Genomic DNA, 18,478 nt, shown 5'->3' on the forward strand with positions numbered 1-18,478 from the left:
GTAATCAGTTTTATTGAATTTATAATGATGTTACCACTTATATTGTCGACACCTATATTTTTTTGGGCTTAATCGAAGAAACTGCGCAAAGTAATTCATCTTCAGTTAGATTATCATTAGGCATAATATTAGTTTTATTAGAGACTAAGTATGCATCAAAGTTGATGTTAGAGGATTCATTTTTTGATGCTAAAGACGGACCAATATTAATAAAAAATTTATTAAGTGCTTCAGCCACTAATTCTTTTTCTATAACATAATTGTCTTTGAATTTCAGAAATTTCGGAAAATTATTTCTCTCTGGATTATTTTTACCAATAACTTCGTTAATTATGCGCCAAGTACTTTGAGGATCATTTGAATGCTTTTTTAGTTGATCTGAATAGTAGTTTTTTTTTATCTTTTTATAATTGACTCAAAGAGTCGTTTGTAGTTTTTATAATTGCTTTCATTACGTAGGGGTTTTTTTTTAAGAAATTTATTATATAATCTTTGTTTTATTTTAGAAGATTTAAGGATACCCTTAGTTATCCAAGGATTTGATAACGTTTTTGATTTAACTAATTTTATAATTTCAGGAAATGCTTTGTTATAATATTTATAATTTTCTGATATAAATATATCGTAGGCTTTATCAGCGTTTAGATTCAATAACAAATCATCCCATTTAACACTTGATAAAAGGTCATGAAAATGGTTAACTAAAGAGTCGTTTATTATTCTTGTTTTTATTTTTTTATTTTTTTGGTAATCACTTTTATTAAATTTTTGAACAACGATAAATATGGAAAATGATCAGAAATATCTGTTTTAAATATTCCTGTTTTTATCTTTATATTTATAAATTCATTGGTGATAATTTGATCCATCGAAGTTTCACTTTTGTTGGTTATGCGAGTAGGTTTGTTGCTGACAGGAATGTAGCTATTTTCAAAAATGACGTTAAAAAATTGTTTAATGTTTTTATTTGAGTCATAATCCAAAATATTGATGTTCAGGTCACCAACCATGTAAACAGTTTTTTTTTTAATATAATTATTTTTAATGGCGTTTTTAATGTGGTCTTCAAACACTTTAATAGAACCTGAAGGTGGTCTGTATAAAGCATGGATTATTATATTTTTGGAGGTTTTATTAACGAGTTCAATGCACAATGACTCATAATCATTAGTGGTTGAACTTAAATCTGACTCAACTTTGTACAATAGTGAGTTTTTAATAAAAATACACAAACCCCCGCCTACCTTGCTTGAGGTCCTAATTTGGTGAATCACTTTATAATTTGGTAAATGGAAATTATAATAGTTCTCGATACTTTTATCATCACACCATGTCTCGCTGAGACAAATAATTTGAAAATTCCTATTAACTTTATACAAAAATTGTTTTAATGAATCAAAATTTTTTTGTCGACTTCTAATATTAACATGAAGAATAAAGAACGAGTCGTTCTCCATTCCTTCAATTATATTTTTTGAATTTACGTTATAATATAATGGGTTAATATTTTTTATTAAATCGTTGTTAAAAAAATTAATATCCGGATCAGAATGTTTTTTAAAAAGTATTGATTTTTTAGTTAGTAATGAATTAAATTCAAAGTTTTTTAAAGGAGGATCGTCAGCCATTTTAAATAAGAGTAATATTAAAATATAGAATATAGTTTTTAATAGCTGGGTTGCTTATTTTTAAATTCTTTAACAATAAGTTTGTCATAAACAATAATTGAATATTTACCATTCTTTCGGTGTAACTTTATTTCGTCCACTAATTTTTTTCTTCTTTCATTTGTTTCGAAAGAGAAATCTTCATTGATGTACGTTCCGGAACCTTTAAGCTTATTAGCAGCATGCAACGCTTTAACTTTGTCCTTATAATGAAGTAATTTAACGACTATTATCCTTGATTTGTTACCATCCTTTTTACCAATTCTATGAGCTCTTTCTATATTTATATTACTTAGAGAAAGATTGTTTTCAAATAAACTTATTACTTTTTTTTCAGTGTCGTCCCAATTTTCATTTTCGGTAATTCCATCAATTCGCAGATTGTTTCTCCTAAGCCTGTTATCCAATTGCCTTAACTTTATATTTTCGCCTCCACTAAGGCTATTTTTATTATTAATTTTTTTTTCCAGCTCAGTTACTTTTTTTTCTTGAATGTCCTATGTGACCGTTAAACTTTCTTCTATATCTTTATTTACATTTTCCAAGATTTTCATTCGTTCACATAATATTTTAAATTCGGCTTTTAACTTTTCATTTTCCTTTTCTAACAAATCGCATTTTTCTTTTGAATTATTTGCTTCTTTTAATAATATGTCAATTCTGTCATTTGTTAACTTTAGGTTTCCAGACATAATTTTTAAAATGTCATTTTGTTGTTTTATAAACATTTCTTGAAAGATTTTACGAACCGTTTCTTTCTTTGATATAAGTATAAATGAACAAATGTATGGAGTTTTGAAACACTAAATAGTGCTGGGTCTATTCCAGAAATGATAACAAATTAAAAGAGTTAAGACTAAAGACGTGTTTTTGCAATACATTCAAATACTTTCTTAAAGCATGACAAAATGCATTGAAGTGGTACTTAAAACAGGTGACTATACAATTAATAGATTTAAAAAAATAACATTCGTAGCGTTTTATTCCTTGAATCTTGAGTCTTTGAGAAAGAAAAAAAAACAAATTAGATGTAAAAATGTCTGCACTAGGTGTATAATTAAATTGTTTGTTTGTTTTTTAATCTACAGTATTTACCTAGAACAAAAGATAACTACAGTCAAAAAGATAGTATTTTTTTTTAATAGTATTTTTAATTTTTACTTAAATATAATTCTAAAACAATAAAAAAAAGACCTTATGGAGAAACAAGTTCAACGCGGTACTACATGGGATGTGGTGGAGTCAAAGCTTGGTTCTTATATCATACAAAGCAAGCACTTAACCAATGTACTTTATTTAGATACATAACTCATACAATTAGTGCTATGCCCATATACAAGCAACAACTGCTAATTTAGAGACATAATATCGATTGTAAGGCCATGTAGGGTGTCATGAAAAAGATACCTTTTTTTAGTTCTTGGCCTTGAGATATTGACTTTGTTTTGTCTAGAAATAAAAATTTTAGATTTCGTCTAGATCTAAAAATGATTTCTTTGGCAAAATTTGAGACAACTTTTATAGTTTTTCCGTAGAAAGTGGCATAGTAAGCAATGAAAAACAGACTGCTGATAAGGTACAAAATATTACACAACAGAAAAATTAAGTTTAGAATTAAAAAAAATAAACTGATAAGAATTATTTGCCTGAAGCAAAAATTCATTATTAAAAAAGTTTTATGATTTTTTTATTTCTTAAAGGGATCTTTTTTAAAGTCAACGAGGCGACATAAAACAATTGTATAAACGAGGCGACATAAAACAATTGTATAAACGAGGCGACATAAAACAATTGAATAAACGAGGCGACATAAAACTGTATGAAATTTTTAAAAGTTAAGATAAAGTTAAATTTAAAGAAAATTTATTTCAAATTTTACTCGTGGTAATAGCTTAAAATATTCTAAAGAGTTTTCTATACATAGTTACAGAGAAAATATTTTACTAAATCGAGCCGCAAATTATTGTGATGAACTGCCAAATATTTTGTTGAAGCTGCTTCAATAATTCATTCAAAGCAAAACTTGACCAGTGGCAGTCAAACCATCATTCGAATCAGCTGTCATAGTGTGCTTAAAACCACACTCACCGGAAGGGATACCAGTCACAGAATAAACTAATACTAAGCTTATTTGTTTAACCATTATCTCAAACTTCAAATATAAAATGCAAAAATATAATGTGATATTATATTTTGATTGTCTTAATGTGGAAGGATCATGAGAGCAAGAGAACTTTAACTACGCATATCAAAATACTAGTTTAAATAAAAGTAAAGCATAAAGTTTGTTTTATATTAAAAGAAATCCAGGATTTTTCTCTTTACATTTAATATAATACTTGTATGTAAGTATTAATTAATTTAATTTAATTTAATTTAAAAACTTTATTTTTTGTTGATGGTTACAATAGTTTTAACAAGAATAAACTAATTAAAATCAACACATTTAACAATTATAGACAATACACACTCACATGAATCGTTAAAAACAATAAATAATAAATAAATCAAAAAAAAAAAAAAATGAATATAATACTAAAAAAACGAAATTAATGATTATAATACTAAAAAAACGATTTTTTTTTTTTTTTTTTTTTTTAGGTATATTTTCCGTAATGATAGTATTTTTTTTATTTTTATTTTTTTATTAGTAACAAATATTATATTTTAAAGATAGAAACAGTTTGCAGCTTAACTTTGATTAATAGATTTGAAAATTTTTAAGCATTATACTCCTAAAACTGCAGGGCTGATGGTTTGTGATAAATATTTTAAATAAAAATTGGCTACTTCCTGTGACTCAATCTTTTCTCACAGCATTCTCTGGCCCAATCTTTTCTCTCTGACCCTAAGTTATCATACCGCTATTTAGCAATACAGTCAGTGACTTGACCTCATTATTTAATGTGTATATGTGTGGAACACAAAAAAAACCTGGTGTTTCGTACTAACAATTAAGCTTAATATTAAAAATGGATGTTAAACTTTACCAGTTCCTACAAAAGTAAATCCTCAGGAAGAAAAAAAATTTTTTTTTTGCGAATTTTGGGCTATTTTTTTTTGGAGGCCTTTTTTGTGTGTCACAGCGAAACAAATGGCTTAAAAAAAAAGGTTCTCATAACTATTTTGGGGCCCCTAAAATTGCGGGGCCTGAAGCTGTAGCCATCCTAAGCCCTCCCCTCCCTAAATCCAGCCCTGCATTAACTGAAAGACTAGTTTCAAACTGTATATGGCATTTTGGGTAGTTCAGCAATACAGCATTTAAATTAACATAAAACTATTAATTAGTATCAGGGACCGATCATAAATTATGCAACGCTAAATTTATTCAAAATACCCAAGTAGGAAGTGTTAGACTCTTTTTACGCAGCGATTTTTATTAAACTTAATGCCCTTTTACAATTTTTATTTAACATAAGGCTCTGCGGGGGAAAACTTTTTATATTTTTGAGTTTTGCTTATTTGCGAAATTTGGTGTTGCCTAATTTATGGACGAAAATAGTTCATAATTTATTGTGATATCAAGATTGTTTTATTGATTGATCTTGTTATCTTATTGATATTGTGGTTTATCTTGCTCTGGCTAATTGCAATATAAAGGCCGCACATCAAGGTCTGCAAAGTCAAGTTCAGCTTACTAAAAAGCATTAAAACCCACTTCACAGACCAAGAGTGAGTGATTTGAAGAAGAAAGAAAAATCATTGAGCAAAAGTCAGAAGAAGTCGAGTTAGAAAGATGGGATAGAGAAAGCAGACAGATATTGCCCTAGATGCTAGAATGCACAATTTTATTTCAATAACATTAATTTTAACATTATTGGAAGTTTGAGATCTATAAATTTCAATAATGTTTAATTAACATATTAAAATTAGTATTGCATATTCTAACATCTAGTCCAATATCTGGTTTTTTTTCTCTATGCCATCTTTCTAACTCAACTTCTTCTGACTTTTACTCTATGATTCATCGTTTTTCTAAAAATTACTTACTCTTGGTCTGGGAAACGGGATATGATACTCTTTAGTGAGCTAAACTCGTCTTTGCGGGCCTTGGTATTGTGGCCTCTGTATGGCAAATAGCCAGAGGAGGATAAATCACAAGACCTAAAACAAATAAGTTTTCTTTTTTATAAATAAGATCTTTAATTTTATTTATTAATTATTATTAGTTGTTGGTTGATCAAATTACTTATTATTGGTTGATTATTTTACGATGGTATGATTTATTATTGAATGTGGTCATATTTAGGTTTTTATTAACAATATGCAACAATGCAAAATGATAAATTTTTTTTTCTTACTATTTTTTTTCCTATTTTAAAGTTTCAAAAACTTATTTACATTTAAGCTATATATTGAACTATACTATTCTGTTATTATATATTATCAGAAAATAGATTTTTTTTAATATATATAATTATATAAATATAAATATATATATATATTTATATATATATATATATATATATATATATATATATATATATATATATATATATATATATATATATATATATATATATATATATATATATATATATATGTATGTATGTATTATTCTACAATATATATATATAATTGGTACAGATATGTTGTCTGATGACAAATAAGAAATTAAAAAGCTCTGTGGAGAAATTGGTGCTGATATAACATCAGTAAATAAAATTTTCAGATTAAAAAGTAGGGATATTAACAGACCTGCACCAATTATAATTGAAACAGAAAACTTGGCGGCAAGGAAAAAATATTGAAACAAGCATACAAAAATAAGCAAAACATTAAAGGCATATACGTTAACCCTGACTTGACTGACAAAGATCCCCTGAAAAACAATTGAGAGAAATATGTAAAGATAGAAACTCAATAATAGAGGAAAATGCAGATTTCCATTGGGGAATGCGTGCTGAAAAACTTGTAAAAATAAAAAACGAATTATAGCGATTTGAGTTGAAAGTGGAAAATAAAATTAACAATGAGTCGCTATAATTAACACACAAAAAAAAAAGTAACATTTTTATGATTAATAGAATTAATTAAAGAAAATGAAAGTTTTTTATTCAAGAAACATGGCTAAAAACTATGATAATGAAATGAAATATTTCAAAACAAAAATAGTAAAATGCATACCAAACTCAAATCCATGGAAGAAAATTATGTAGTAAGTAGACAGGATTGAGGAGTAGACTATTTAATATCAAAGAAATATAAGAAGAAAGATTTCGATGTTAGATTCATAAATAATAGAATCAGCACATGTAGAATATACAAACTGATAATCGTTGGAGTATATTTAAATTTCGATAACGGAACAGATGAGACATAAAATGAAAATGAAATCGACATGAAGAATGCAATCTCTGAAGAAGCTGGAAATAAAAAAGATAAAGTACTAATACTGAGTGAATTTAGCATTGACCTTAATTGTAGGAGGGGTCCAAAATTCTATTATTTTTGTTTAACAGTTATTCTTTATTAATTATTTTAGAAATGTTTGAAAAACAATTCAGTTTTTTCTATTTTTTTGTGGTTGGTCTTCTACTTCTATTTAAACATTTTTTAAAGATATAAAAAAAAAATAAAAAACATTTAAAAGACAAATCTTTGCAGCGGTTATTTTGAGCATAAAGTTACGCATCTTTATGCTAAAATTTATGCAATTTAAACTTTGATTGGATAAATTTGAATTAAAATGAATAATAGTTGCGTTTAAAAAAAAAATGTAATAAATCTTATTTTGTTAAAACGTAAACTTTATAAATACTTAAAAAACAGCTTTTGTTTTACTTTGCAAGAGAATACTTTCCTTCTATTATTGTTAACTAAATTTAGATTAAATGAAAAACAATGAAAATGAAAAACATTGTAATAAGACGTAATAACAAAATAGTTTTAAATCAAAATAAACAAACTCCTTTAGAAATTCTCCCTGTAGTTGATAAATTTTATCATACAAAGTTGCCTTTACTAATAGATGTTCTTTCACTTGTCTTTATCGAAGTCAACAATAAATTATCTTTTGAAAGTGCTTGTCGAAGAGTTGCAAAGTTAGTAGAAATTCATTGGACAAAACGTAATATCCACACAATATCCTATCAGGCCATTGTAACCTCCAGACCTTTGCACCTTCTGGTTTACATATTAAACGAAAATATCATTTTCCTTTACCTACATTAGCAATTTCTTCAGAAACTACAGCAAATATTGCAGATGGAATAAAAACAGAATTCGAAATGTTACAGGAAGCCTCAAAGTACACCTCAGGTGAACTAAACCAGAAGGTAGATGTTCATATGACTGACAGTACTGTTCATAATAGAGGAATATCTAAAATCACAGCTGATATACTCAATAGAGAAATTCCTGCTGGTCAACTGTTTTGCACTTCGCATACAGCTTTAGGTTTTGACAGAGCTATTGAAAAAATTCTAAGCCAAATTGAAAATGAAATGAATATGGATAACCTTTTCAAATGCTTTCTGTTAGATATATCTATTAACAAAAGTAAGGAAACGGTATCCTTAACCTTTCGATCATGGTTACTAAACTTGTTTGGTCCGAGTTTTATTCAAAAACCATGGAATTATCATAAAGAATTTAAAGCTTTTATGCAGCGTAAAAACAAAGATATTTTTGTTTTTGAATTTATAGATGTTCGACTTGAATGTCTTTCGAAATGTTCTTCTATAGTTTGCTTTCACTGGGATGACTTTAAGGAGTTTTTAGACCAACATGAATATATCACAAATAAAACTGCTTGTTTAGTCCAAGATTCTATGAATTTTGATTACATTATAGTTACTTTAGTCGTGGTAGCAGCTTTTGGAATGCAAGTTATTTCACCATTTTTCTGTAAAAATAAAGGTAAAGCCACGCATTCTAAACTGAAAATATTCTTTAGCAAGATGTATGCAAGCTTATCTAATGATATCATAAATGAACAATTCTTTGAATTTAAAGAGCCATGTGTTCAAGGAGTATCAAAGAGACATTTTGAAAATCTCATTAAAGAAGATTATGGCTTAGAAGTTGTTGATGTAGTTCGAAAATACGCATCAAAGAACTTTGATGATTGCATCATTCTTGCAAATATAATTCAGCAAAGTTTAGATATAGTTCTTCAACACCAAAGAGGAAAGCATTATGAGTTTTGAGAAAGAAACAATGATCGATTACCTGATGAGTATTATGTTTTTAATCAAGTCGTTGGAGTTGATAAAACAATTACAAATAATATTGAACTTGAGCGTCAGTGTGGAACTCATAGCAATCGATCAAAAAAACTGTCACTTTCAACAGTTTCACGTGGTTATGTTCTTAAATATTCAAACCATTTAAGAAATAAAGATTCAAATAGTTTAGAACTATTTCGGAAAATGGGTCCTATTGTTAGAAAAATTGAAAGTAGAGAATACAGTTGGAACCAGCGACAGATTCAACTGAGACAAAGCGGCTTAACTAAAAAAGAGCAACAGGCGTCCAGGAGAAATTCCATTTTAACTTGTTTAAAGCTACAAGGTGGCCCATTTACTAGTGCATCAGATGTCTGTGAATATATTGAAAAAGAGCAAGATCTAATAAAATGCCAAAAACGATTGAAGAACGAGGTAATTTTTTTAGAAATACAAGTAGGTCATTGTCGCGGAAATCAACTCTATTTAAAATCATGATTTTTGATAAAAATACAAAAAAACGCCGTCTTATGTCTATAGAAGAACATGCTACTAATTTTAAGGTTCTACTAGAAAAGTCATCGCAGCAATCCACAATCACCTACGATGACTTCCACCAAATTGTTTCGCACTTTCAATAGAGGTCGAAACAAATTGTTATTAATATTAGACTCTCTTGATGATGTGCAATATCTAATTTTTAGTGTTATTTCTAACTAGGCTTAGTGATTACATGTTTTATTAATAAAATGAAAAAAAATATTTACCATGTGTTTTACATCGCTTATATTTGAAAATAAGAATGATTTCATTCAATTTAACAGTAAATTGTTTTGTCAAAAAAATTACTTTTATTAAAATTGAATAGAAAGGCTAACTATTAATAATGAAGTAATAAACATTGTGAAATTCGAAATCAGCATAAAAAAGTATTTAGGAAAAAGTTATTAAACTACAAAAAATCTAAAAAAAGTAAATTTTGGACCCCTACAAAACTAAATTGAATTGTATAAAAATTTACATGTTACAAAACTAAATTGAATTGTATAAAAATTTACATGTTACAAAACTTAAATTGAATTGTATAAAAAAATGTATTCTTATAGGAACTTGTGTCCTTAAAAGCAGTTTCATATAAACAACCAATAAGCACAAAATCAATCCCAAAACCAAAGTTTGCAACGTCTTATGCATCTTGTAAAAATTCATTATTAGTTCCTTTGTTGGACAAAAGTTTTCGTGAAGAAGGACTAACAAAAATATATTCAGTTCATCTTACAATGAAGCTCGCAATTGATATGTTCGAAATACAAACAATCAAGCTCAAGAAAATGAGCGACCACAATCTAGAACTTGGACGCAGGGACAAACTGATTTAGAAAAGAGTCGCGGACCAAGTTTATTGGCTACACATTATCTAAATTCTACCAATTTATCTGAAATAATTAGGCCGTTCAAGTCAAAGTTTGACCAAAAATCAAAATCTCACCGCAAGCTGAACGAAATTGTTAGTAAAATTTTGAAAAAAACTTAGATCATTGGTATTACGATTCGGATCAATCAAGAAAATGTTGCACAACCTTAAGCGAAATTATCGAGACAACAATAAAAAAAAACTCTAAATGTTCGTCAAAATGAATACAAAGTCGTGGTTATTATTTTTATAAGTGTTGTTCGTGGATACGGAATGAAACACGCAAGTAAATGCTGTTGGGGTTCGAATACCGATTTATTTGTTACAGAAGTTTTTCGTCGAGAAGACCTCATACCTGTCGCTAATGTATTTGCAACGTTAAACGATAAATGGAGTAGCCGGTTCATTTCCTGACAAAAAAAAATGTCTAAAGTTTTCTTACTATAGAGAAAAAATAGTTACATATTGGTAAAAAAAAATGTTCTAGCTAATAATATTAACTTTGCAAATATTTAAATAAATAATAATTTTTTATTCAAATATTAATTTTTTTTGAATAGTCAGATATTTAATAGTTATAGTTTAACACATTCCTTTCAAGATTAAAACCTAAAAAAGATGATAACAATTTTTAGAACTTTGAAAATGGTAATCATTCTAGTGACGCATTACTGTGAAATTTTATCCAACTTGAAGTTTTTGGTTTATAAAATATTTTTAAATTATATTTACTTCTTTATTTGTTTTATATTAATGATATTTATAAGAAATTTGAAATAATAAAATAAAATAAATATTTTTAAATCATATTATGAAAAAATATTTGCATTATCATTTTTTGTATCTCAGTATTTTAGAACATTATGAAGTGATATTATTATTGTTAACAACATTAAGATGTGAAAATATAAAAAAGAGAAAAACAAGATTGCAAGAGATTTGTTTGCATAAAGTTGCAATTTTAAGTGCTTTTTGAGGGTTTGTCCACCATATGGCCCATTGTGCAGCGGCCTTTAGTTTTCATGGTTTGGAGAGATGGGACAGGTTTTGTAGCTCAAATTTTAAGTTTTAAGAGCGTTTATATTTTACAATGAAAAGGGTTTAAATGTTGCATAGCAATACTCTAAATAAGACCCATGTAAGAGTAGTAAAGGACGCGAAACAAGCACCCAACTTTGGAATAAGCATAATTGCTTATGCTTGTGTTAATTTATTTTTGCGTCTGGCTTAGCCAATAGTTTTTAGGTTTTGATTTTCGATATTCTTTATTAATAACTTTGCTATTTCTTCATTTCTTCACACAAAAATTGTTCGACTTTTATTCAAGATTTAAAGATTGTATTTTGTATCCCCCAAAATTTTTCATAAAGGACCTTTTTTTCTTTTTTTTTTAAAGTTCAAAACTCGTGTCATCGGCCCTGTTTGTGATAGTCTAGAGAGTTGACACCAAAAAAGTTTACGGCACTGGGTGACACCAACCCTAGCGACGCTATTTCAGTGCTGTGCATACAGTACGTTTTAGACAATTTACTTTTTATAATATTTAAATTTTTAATTAATTGGCAAGAATTGAAAAAAATGTATGTATGTGTATATATGGTAAATAGAAATACTAACCATTTAGAAAATTTTATTTACAATATAACTCTAAATAATTTTTTTCTATATTTATTGCATTTAATAGTTCAACAATATAATATTAGATGCTTGATCTAATAAATGCAATATGTATACAACCTAATGGAACTACATACATTGCTTTTAACTTTTTTTTTTGGGTTTCTTTAACATTTCAAAGTATTGAGTTTTGACTTATACTATTTGCTTGAAATCGACTTTTTCACCCAAATAAATATCCCTGTTATTTTCAGGGACGAGAACATGGGTTTTAATGTGGAGGGGCACAATCGTCAGTTTTTTAAAAAAGTCCTCTATATCTAGAATTTTCTTTAAAAAAAAAAAAAACCTTTAAAAAAAAAACTGGGGGGGGGGGAGGAGGGGTTCCAATTTATTCCAACACAAATTGTTTTGTTTGCCCATTAAATTTTTTTTTGTTTAGTTAATAATGTGAAAATTTGTACTTGCGCAACAAAATAAACTAATTGTTAATGATCATTTTTTTCATTGGTATTAACTTTTTTAGTTTCAATAGATATTAAATTAGAAAAATCTTATTGCAGAAACCTTATAAAAGTATATAACTAAAAGTGGATAGCTGCAAGCAACGAAAATACTCATTTTAAGAGGAGTCATGAAAATGAGCAAGCTAAAAATTTTCAATATAGTTTTAGTACACTAAATGCTACATCATCAGTTAATAAAGTTTGAAGACGATTTTGCTCTTTTTAGAAAGTTGCGACAGAACAAAAAAATGAAAGCTTAACTATGGTATTAACATGGTACAACAAAAATACCAATAACTTAGATACCAATAACTTAGAGTTAAAATATGATTTTCTTGCCTACACAGTTGGATAAACCTTTTAAAATTAATTCTACTGAAGTGTCAGGCGAAAGTCGTTGCAAATAAAATACGAGGAAAACAAGTAAAGAGCAGAACTCAGGCCGATTTCATAAATCTAGTAGCGATACAAATACGGCCGGTAGATCTTTCGCTAAATATAAACTAACTACCGAGATACTGGAGGTTGATGAAAATTTTATTTATTGTTTTTAAATTATTTTCACTTTGCTATTGGGATATGAAATAAGTACAGCAAAATTTTATAATTTTTTGCATAACTGCACTCAAACTATATACATCATAGTATTCATGGTATTATGTGTTACAACCTTTTCACTAAATTCTTGGTCATCTCATAATTACAAGACAATTACAATAGTGCCAAAAAAGACCCAAGAGGTCTCTTTTGGCACTAATGCCCGCTTTCAATTACAATAGTGCCAAAAGAGACTAAAGAGGCGCGAAGTAAAGACTTTAAGAACATTTTAGAACGTTTTAGCAGAAAGATACAAACCAAAATTTGATTAATAGACTTCTTGTCTAATGGTTCCGTCATAACAGCTCTGAGAAAAATTAACAATCAAAATTTGCATAAATTTCTTAAAAGATTTATTGAGAGAATCAGCTCCAAAATTAACAGATTTATAATGTATCATAATTAGCAGATTTGTAATCTATAAACTAATGCAAGTTTTATTTTTGTATTCAAGTTTTTTTAAATAAAAATATATTTAATTTAAAATAATGTTTGAGTGGATACAAAACCCCAAAAAGCAATGACATCCAGTATTTTAGGGCAATAGATTTTAAAAATAAAAATTTTGAGGGGTAAGAAAACTAAGGTTTTAACTAACTTTATATAACAGCTTTTGTTAAGTTTGAAAAAAAAAAATTGGATAAGAAGCAGTACATTTATTGTCAGTTTTTAAACTATAAGCTCTAAGTTTAAAATGGTTTAAAGTATTAAAATGGCTACATTCAATCTTGGCAAACTTTTTTCTGATGATTTTCTTCTAAGACATATTTTCTCAATTAAAAGTCTATCTGCATACGCTATCTTTTTGCAGTCCAGGTTTTTTATCAGTTTATGATGATTTCACTATGAGTTTTAACATTTTAAAAAGTTTGGCTTTCAATTACATGAAAAAAAAATTTAATAAGTGTAAGAATGTAAAAAAGGTTTGTTTGCTACTAAATATAAACTATTTTTGGTTATAAAATTAATAATGCAAATAACTGCTAAATTATTCGAGAAATTTAAAACATTTGAAAAATGTAATTTTTTTTATTGAAGAGTATTGAATTTAAATTTGGGTGAACGTACTTTTGCAGTAAAGTCCGGCCTGTCAACTGTTTATACCACAATAAATGACGGCAAAACACTAAACGCTGTATTATTAAAAATGCTTTAAACAAATAGGTCTCAGTCTTGCCATTAATACTTTGCTTTTTCTAAAAAGTTTAATTTACTAACTATCTGGAAAATCAATTAAAATTGAGACAAGGATGTATTGAAACCTGGAATGAACATTCGTGAACGCGCCGTATAAAGCGGATTGTCAATACTGCTTGAAAACTCTCAGCGGTAAAACAAGAAAAACGTATTCCAGCGCAAAAAATAAAAAAATTTATTGAAAATAAAAAAAACTTCCACTTTTATTTAACATTTTTTTATTTTTTTTTTTTTTTTTTTTTTTTGTTCTTTTATCTTTACAATATTGTGATTCTATACAAGAATCACAATATTGTAAAGATAAATACAAAGAATATAACTGCAGGGTATCATTATTATTAAAAGAACGCGGGAAACTTGCAGAAGACCAGATGGTCTTGTCATCAAGAAACCGCTTGTACTAGTAATATTTTTTGTATTTTTGTTTTTACATGTTTCTAGTTTCACAAAATATAATGGTAGTTCATTTTATATTGGATTCACATATAATAAAATGTAAGATAAAAAATAATTGATAAATGCTAGATTTTGCACACATAAATATATGATTAGGCATAAATAAAATTATTTTTGATTTATATATTTTTTATATTAATATTTGTTATTGAAGTTTTTTGGGATTTTCGCTTCAACGTTAATTTTGGCTCTAGTTTCAGTATTAGTTTAGTGTAAGTTCATATAATTGTTTATATTTAAAACGAATTTTTTTAGTAAGATTTTCAAACAATTTTGGTTATCTAATTTTGTAATTATGGCATTTCTGGATATCAGTTTATTATAGAGATAGGGACCGCGATATGAAATTGTGAAAAGATTTAACTATGAATTAGGGTTTCCTTCGTGAGGAAGGAAAGTAGCATAACCAATAAGGGAAATGCCGCTCGCAAAATTTTTAATTTTCCGATTGTGACAGAGAGAATTTTAAACTTAAATATCAGTCTGATTAATATTTGAGATTTAATCATTGATATAAATAACAAAACTACAAGAACGGACATAAAGATTTTCAAACAGGAGTTTTAACATATACTTGTTAGAGCAAAGTGATCTTCTTATAACTGTTTGAAATAAAGGTAAATAACATAATTTTGACTGTTTTTTGAACGTTATACTATTGTTAATAGTTGAATAATTTTACTGATTTTTTTTTCCTTTTGACAAGTTGCCAGAGTTGAGTAATAATTTCAAAGTTTTGATTTTTATCAAAAAATTTAAATATTTGTAGTTTTTTTTATTAAACTTTTTATTTTGTTTTCTTTAAATTTGTCATTAAAATTCAAAATACTTGTTTTGTATTTTTTGTTTAAATGTTAGGATATATACTTCTTGTATTCTATTTATGATAGAATACATGAAATATATATCATAACATATGCAGTGGTTAGAGTTCTGTGTTAGATTTAAGAGCTGCATGTTTCGAAGCCGGCTCTAGCCCAATAAGCGTCATTTGTAAGAAAGTAGGCATGAGCTCCAGGTCAAATGCTCAACCGCGGTACTCTGTAATAAGACCGATAGGTATTCCTGGAGCACTTTAATAACTAAACAAAAAAAAAAGATGTCTTAATTTGATGTTGTCGAATTCCCGACAACGTATTGTTCGCGTTTAAAAGTATGATAGCTTTTATAAATTCGCCGTCCAAAAGTCCAAAGTTTTTATTTTAATAAAATTTTATCAAGAGCCAAGGATGTATAAAAGACTAACTATCATAAATGGATCCATTTTTTGGTGTTTTGAGAGAGCTAACTTCCAGACATGGAGCAAACTCTAAACATTTGTATGTTTATACAAATGCTTAGAGTTTATATTTTATGTCAAATAATGATGGTTTGCCAAAAATTGCAATGATTAGAGGTTGGGAACAAAAAAGCGCTAAAATTTTACCCCCCTTCCTCCTGTCCCAAACGTTAGAGTAACAAGTTGATAAAATAATTTTTTGCTATTCTCAACTAAATTTTTATTTATCGATAAATTTTAAGTTCCTTGATATTATCTCTCAGCGTTCAAAAATTATGACCATATAAAGTTTAAATTGTAACTGTAAACTGTAACTGTAAAATGTAACTGTAAATGTATATTTGTGTTCTGTTTAAAAATCTGATGAAGTGTAAGCTCAGTAACCAACTAGTGACTCTAATTATAAAACCTACGCTCACCTTAATCTCTAGTGTTTTGTTAGATGTAATGCTTTTCCTAATCGTCCTTCCATAATTTCCTCCAGGTCAGGTCAGGTCAGGTTCATGATAATTGCGATCACCCTGCTAACTAACTTGTCTAAAAGGGTCAAATATGCCAACAAAATAAACGAAAAAATCATTAATGGGGAGGAGGGGCTGTACCTTTTGACACTCCTCCCCTCTCCTTTTTTTCGCGCCGGTCTTTAAATAATATTTCGATACTTTTGTCGTTTTAGACTTAGTCATTATATTTAAGTTAACTGCTATGACTATGTTTTAAAACTATTTTTTCCCAATTTACAAACGAAGTACAAAAATCGTTTGCTTTTTTAAAGTTTAATATTATTTTACGCAGTTTAAATGTTTGATATTATTTTAGATAAACACAACCTGTTTTAGATAAACACAAACTTAATAAAAATTTAATTTAACAAGCCTAATAAAAATAATATAACTTAGTTTAAGTAAATAATTAAAATAACAAACTATAGTTTTAATAGATTTAAAGGATTTATATCAGAAGTGGGGTTCGAATCCACGCGGACATACCTCCATTAGATCTTAAATCCAATGCTATAACTACTCGGCCATCCTGGTTGATTCTCCTAAAAATATATAGATATAAATTTATTTATTTCGTTATTATAAAAATATATTTCAATTTAATTTTTCAGAATGTATATAATTTTTAAATTTAATAAAAAATAATTAAAAAAATATATATATATTTAATTTTTTTAAATTAAATCACCTAGTAGCTGAGGACGGCGCCAAGGATGTGTGTGTGGAGGTGCGACACCCCAATCAATGAATTTTTGTGCATTACTCTGCAAATTTGACCTTTTTAGACAGGTGGAAAAATGAAGACTCCTTAAACAAGCCAGTCTGCAAATTTCAAAAAACAAGGACCTACTCTATCATGAATACTCGGACCGGCCCTGCTAGTAGTGCTACTAATTTAAAATTAAATAAATAAAAGTTCTACCTAAATGACATGGAGAGAGTTTTTATGTTGTAGAAACTTAAAACCAGCTATTTTACGCTCTATAAAAATGATGCCAAATTTGGCATTAAATCTAATCAACTATTTTTCTATAAATTTTAATGATTTATAATAATACACTTTAGTACTTCATAATAGTATATAAAAAACAATGAACTAAGTAAAGATGAGCTCGAAGTTGCGAAAAGCATGCTAAAAATTAACAAAGCACCAGGAATCGATACATTGGTGGTAATGTAGTAATAAGCGTTTTTCCATTTATAAACAAACACATATTTGAAATTTTTAAGTTCTCAATTATAACAGGAACTGCTCCAGTTAAAAAAAAAGCGGGAAAAGTTGTACCATTATTTAAGACAGATAATATAAATACTTAACTAATAACAACATTTTAGATGAAAAACAGTTCAGATTTTAAAAGCATCACTCAACCGAACCTGCTATATATGATCTTGTAAATAACATAAATGACTCTATTGTTCTATTAATCTTTATTGACCTATCAAAAGCATCCATTCATATAGACTAGGGATTGAAATCCCGGAGGTCTTTTCCAACCCGGAATTCCCGGATTAAAAAACAACAATCCCAGGATTCCAAGATTGAAAAACAGATATAACATTTGCATAGTATTAAATTGAATAAAAAAGTACATTTTAAATCAAAAATGTATTTAATAAATGAAGTCAGTTTACATTACATTGCTTGAGAAAAACATTTTAGCGCTATTTTTTTTTTGAATTTTTGATAACAATTTAACATGTCTAACTAGTTGCATAGGTAATTGTCCTTCTTTAACAATATGATCAATTCCTCTTCTTTCGGATACATTTTCAGGTTTCTCAATCAAATCCAGCATATCAGACTCAACTGCTTCTCTAACTAGAGCTTGAATTGTAAGGGATTAAAAACTTGTCTTAAATGTCTTAAATTGGATTTGTGTTTTTTTTTCCAACAGAACACAACATGTCATCCTTGGAAATGTCTCATCCGATTGAGAACAAATTACTAGTGACGTTCCTAAGGCCTCAGTTCTTGGTCCAACCCTATTTATAGTTTATACTAATAGCATACAGAACACATAAGCTGTTAAAATAACTGCAATATATATGCAGATGAGACAAATATTCTCA

The 18,478-nt window shown here is 27.7% G+C and overlaps 1 protein-coding gene across 1 annotated transcript; it reads right to left on the reverse strand.

Annotated features, from left to right (window-relative positions):
* Window positions 1-1,666: 1,666 nt before the first annotated feature.
* On the reverse strand, window positions 1,667-6,809 carry LOC136083228 (uncharacterized). Its single transcript, XM_065802631.1, has 3 exons — window positions 6,795-6,809; window positions 3,691-3,819; window positions 1,667-2,164 (listed from the first exon to the last, which is right to left on the reverse strand). The coding sequence occupies exons 1-3, from the start codon at window positions 6,807-6,809 to the stop codon at window positions 1,667-1,669; spliced, it is 642 nt and encodes a 213-aa protein (XP_065658703.1).
* Window positions 6,810-18,478: the final 11,669 nt, after the last annotated feature.

Source organism: Hydra vulgaris, chromosome 08, assembly GCF_038396675.1.
Source record: "Hydra vulgaris chromosome 08, alternate assembly HydraT2T_AEP".
Taxonomy (NCBI): Eukaryota; Metazoa; Cnidaria; class Hydrozoa; order Anthoathecata; family Hydridae; genus Hydra; species Hydra vulgaris.

Bases quoted from the DNA above. Each gene is read 5' to 3' on its own strand.
- LOC136083228 (XM_065802631.1), bottom strand. The intron at 2,165-3,690 runs GTTTTGCTTTGA...ACGGTCACATAG, and splicing joins GTTTGACTGCCACTGGTCAA to GACATTCAAGAAAAAAAAGT.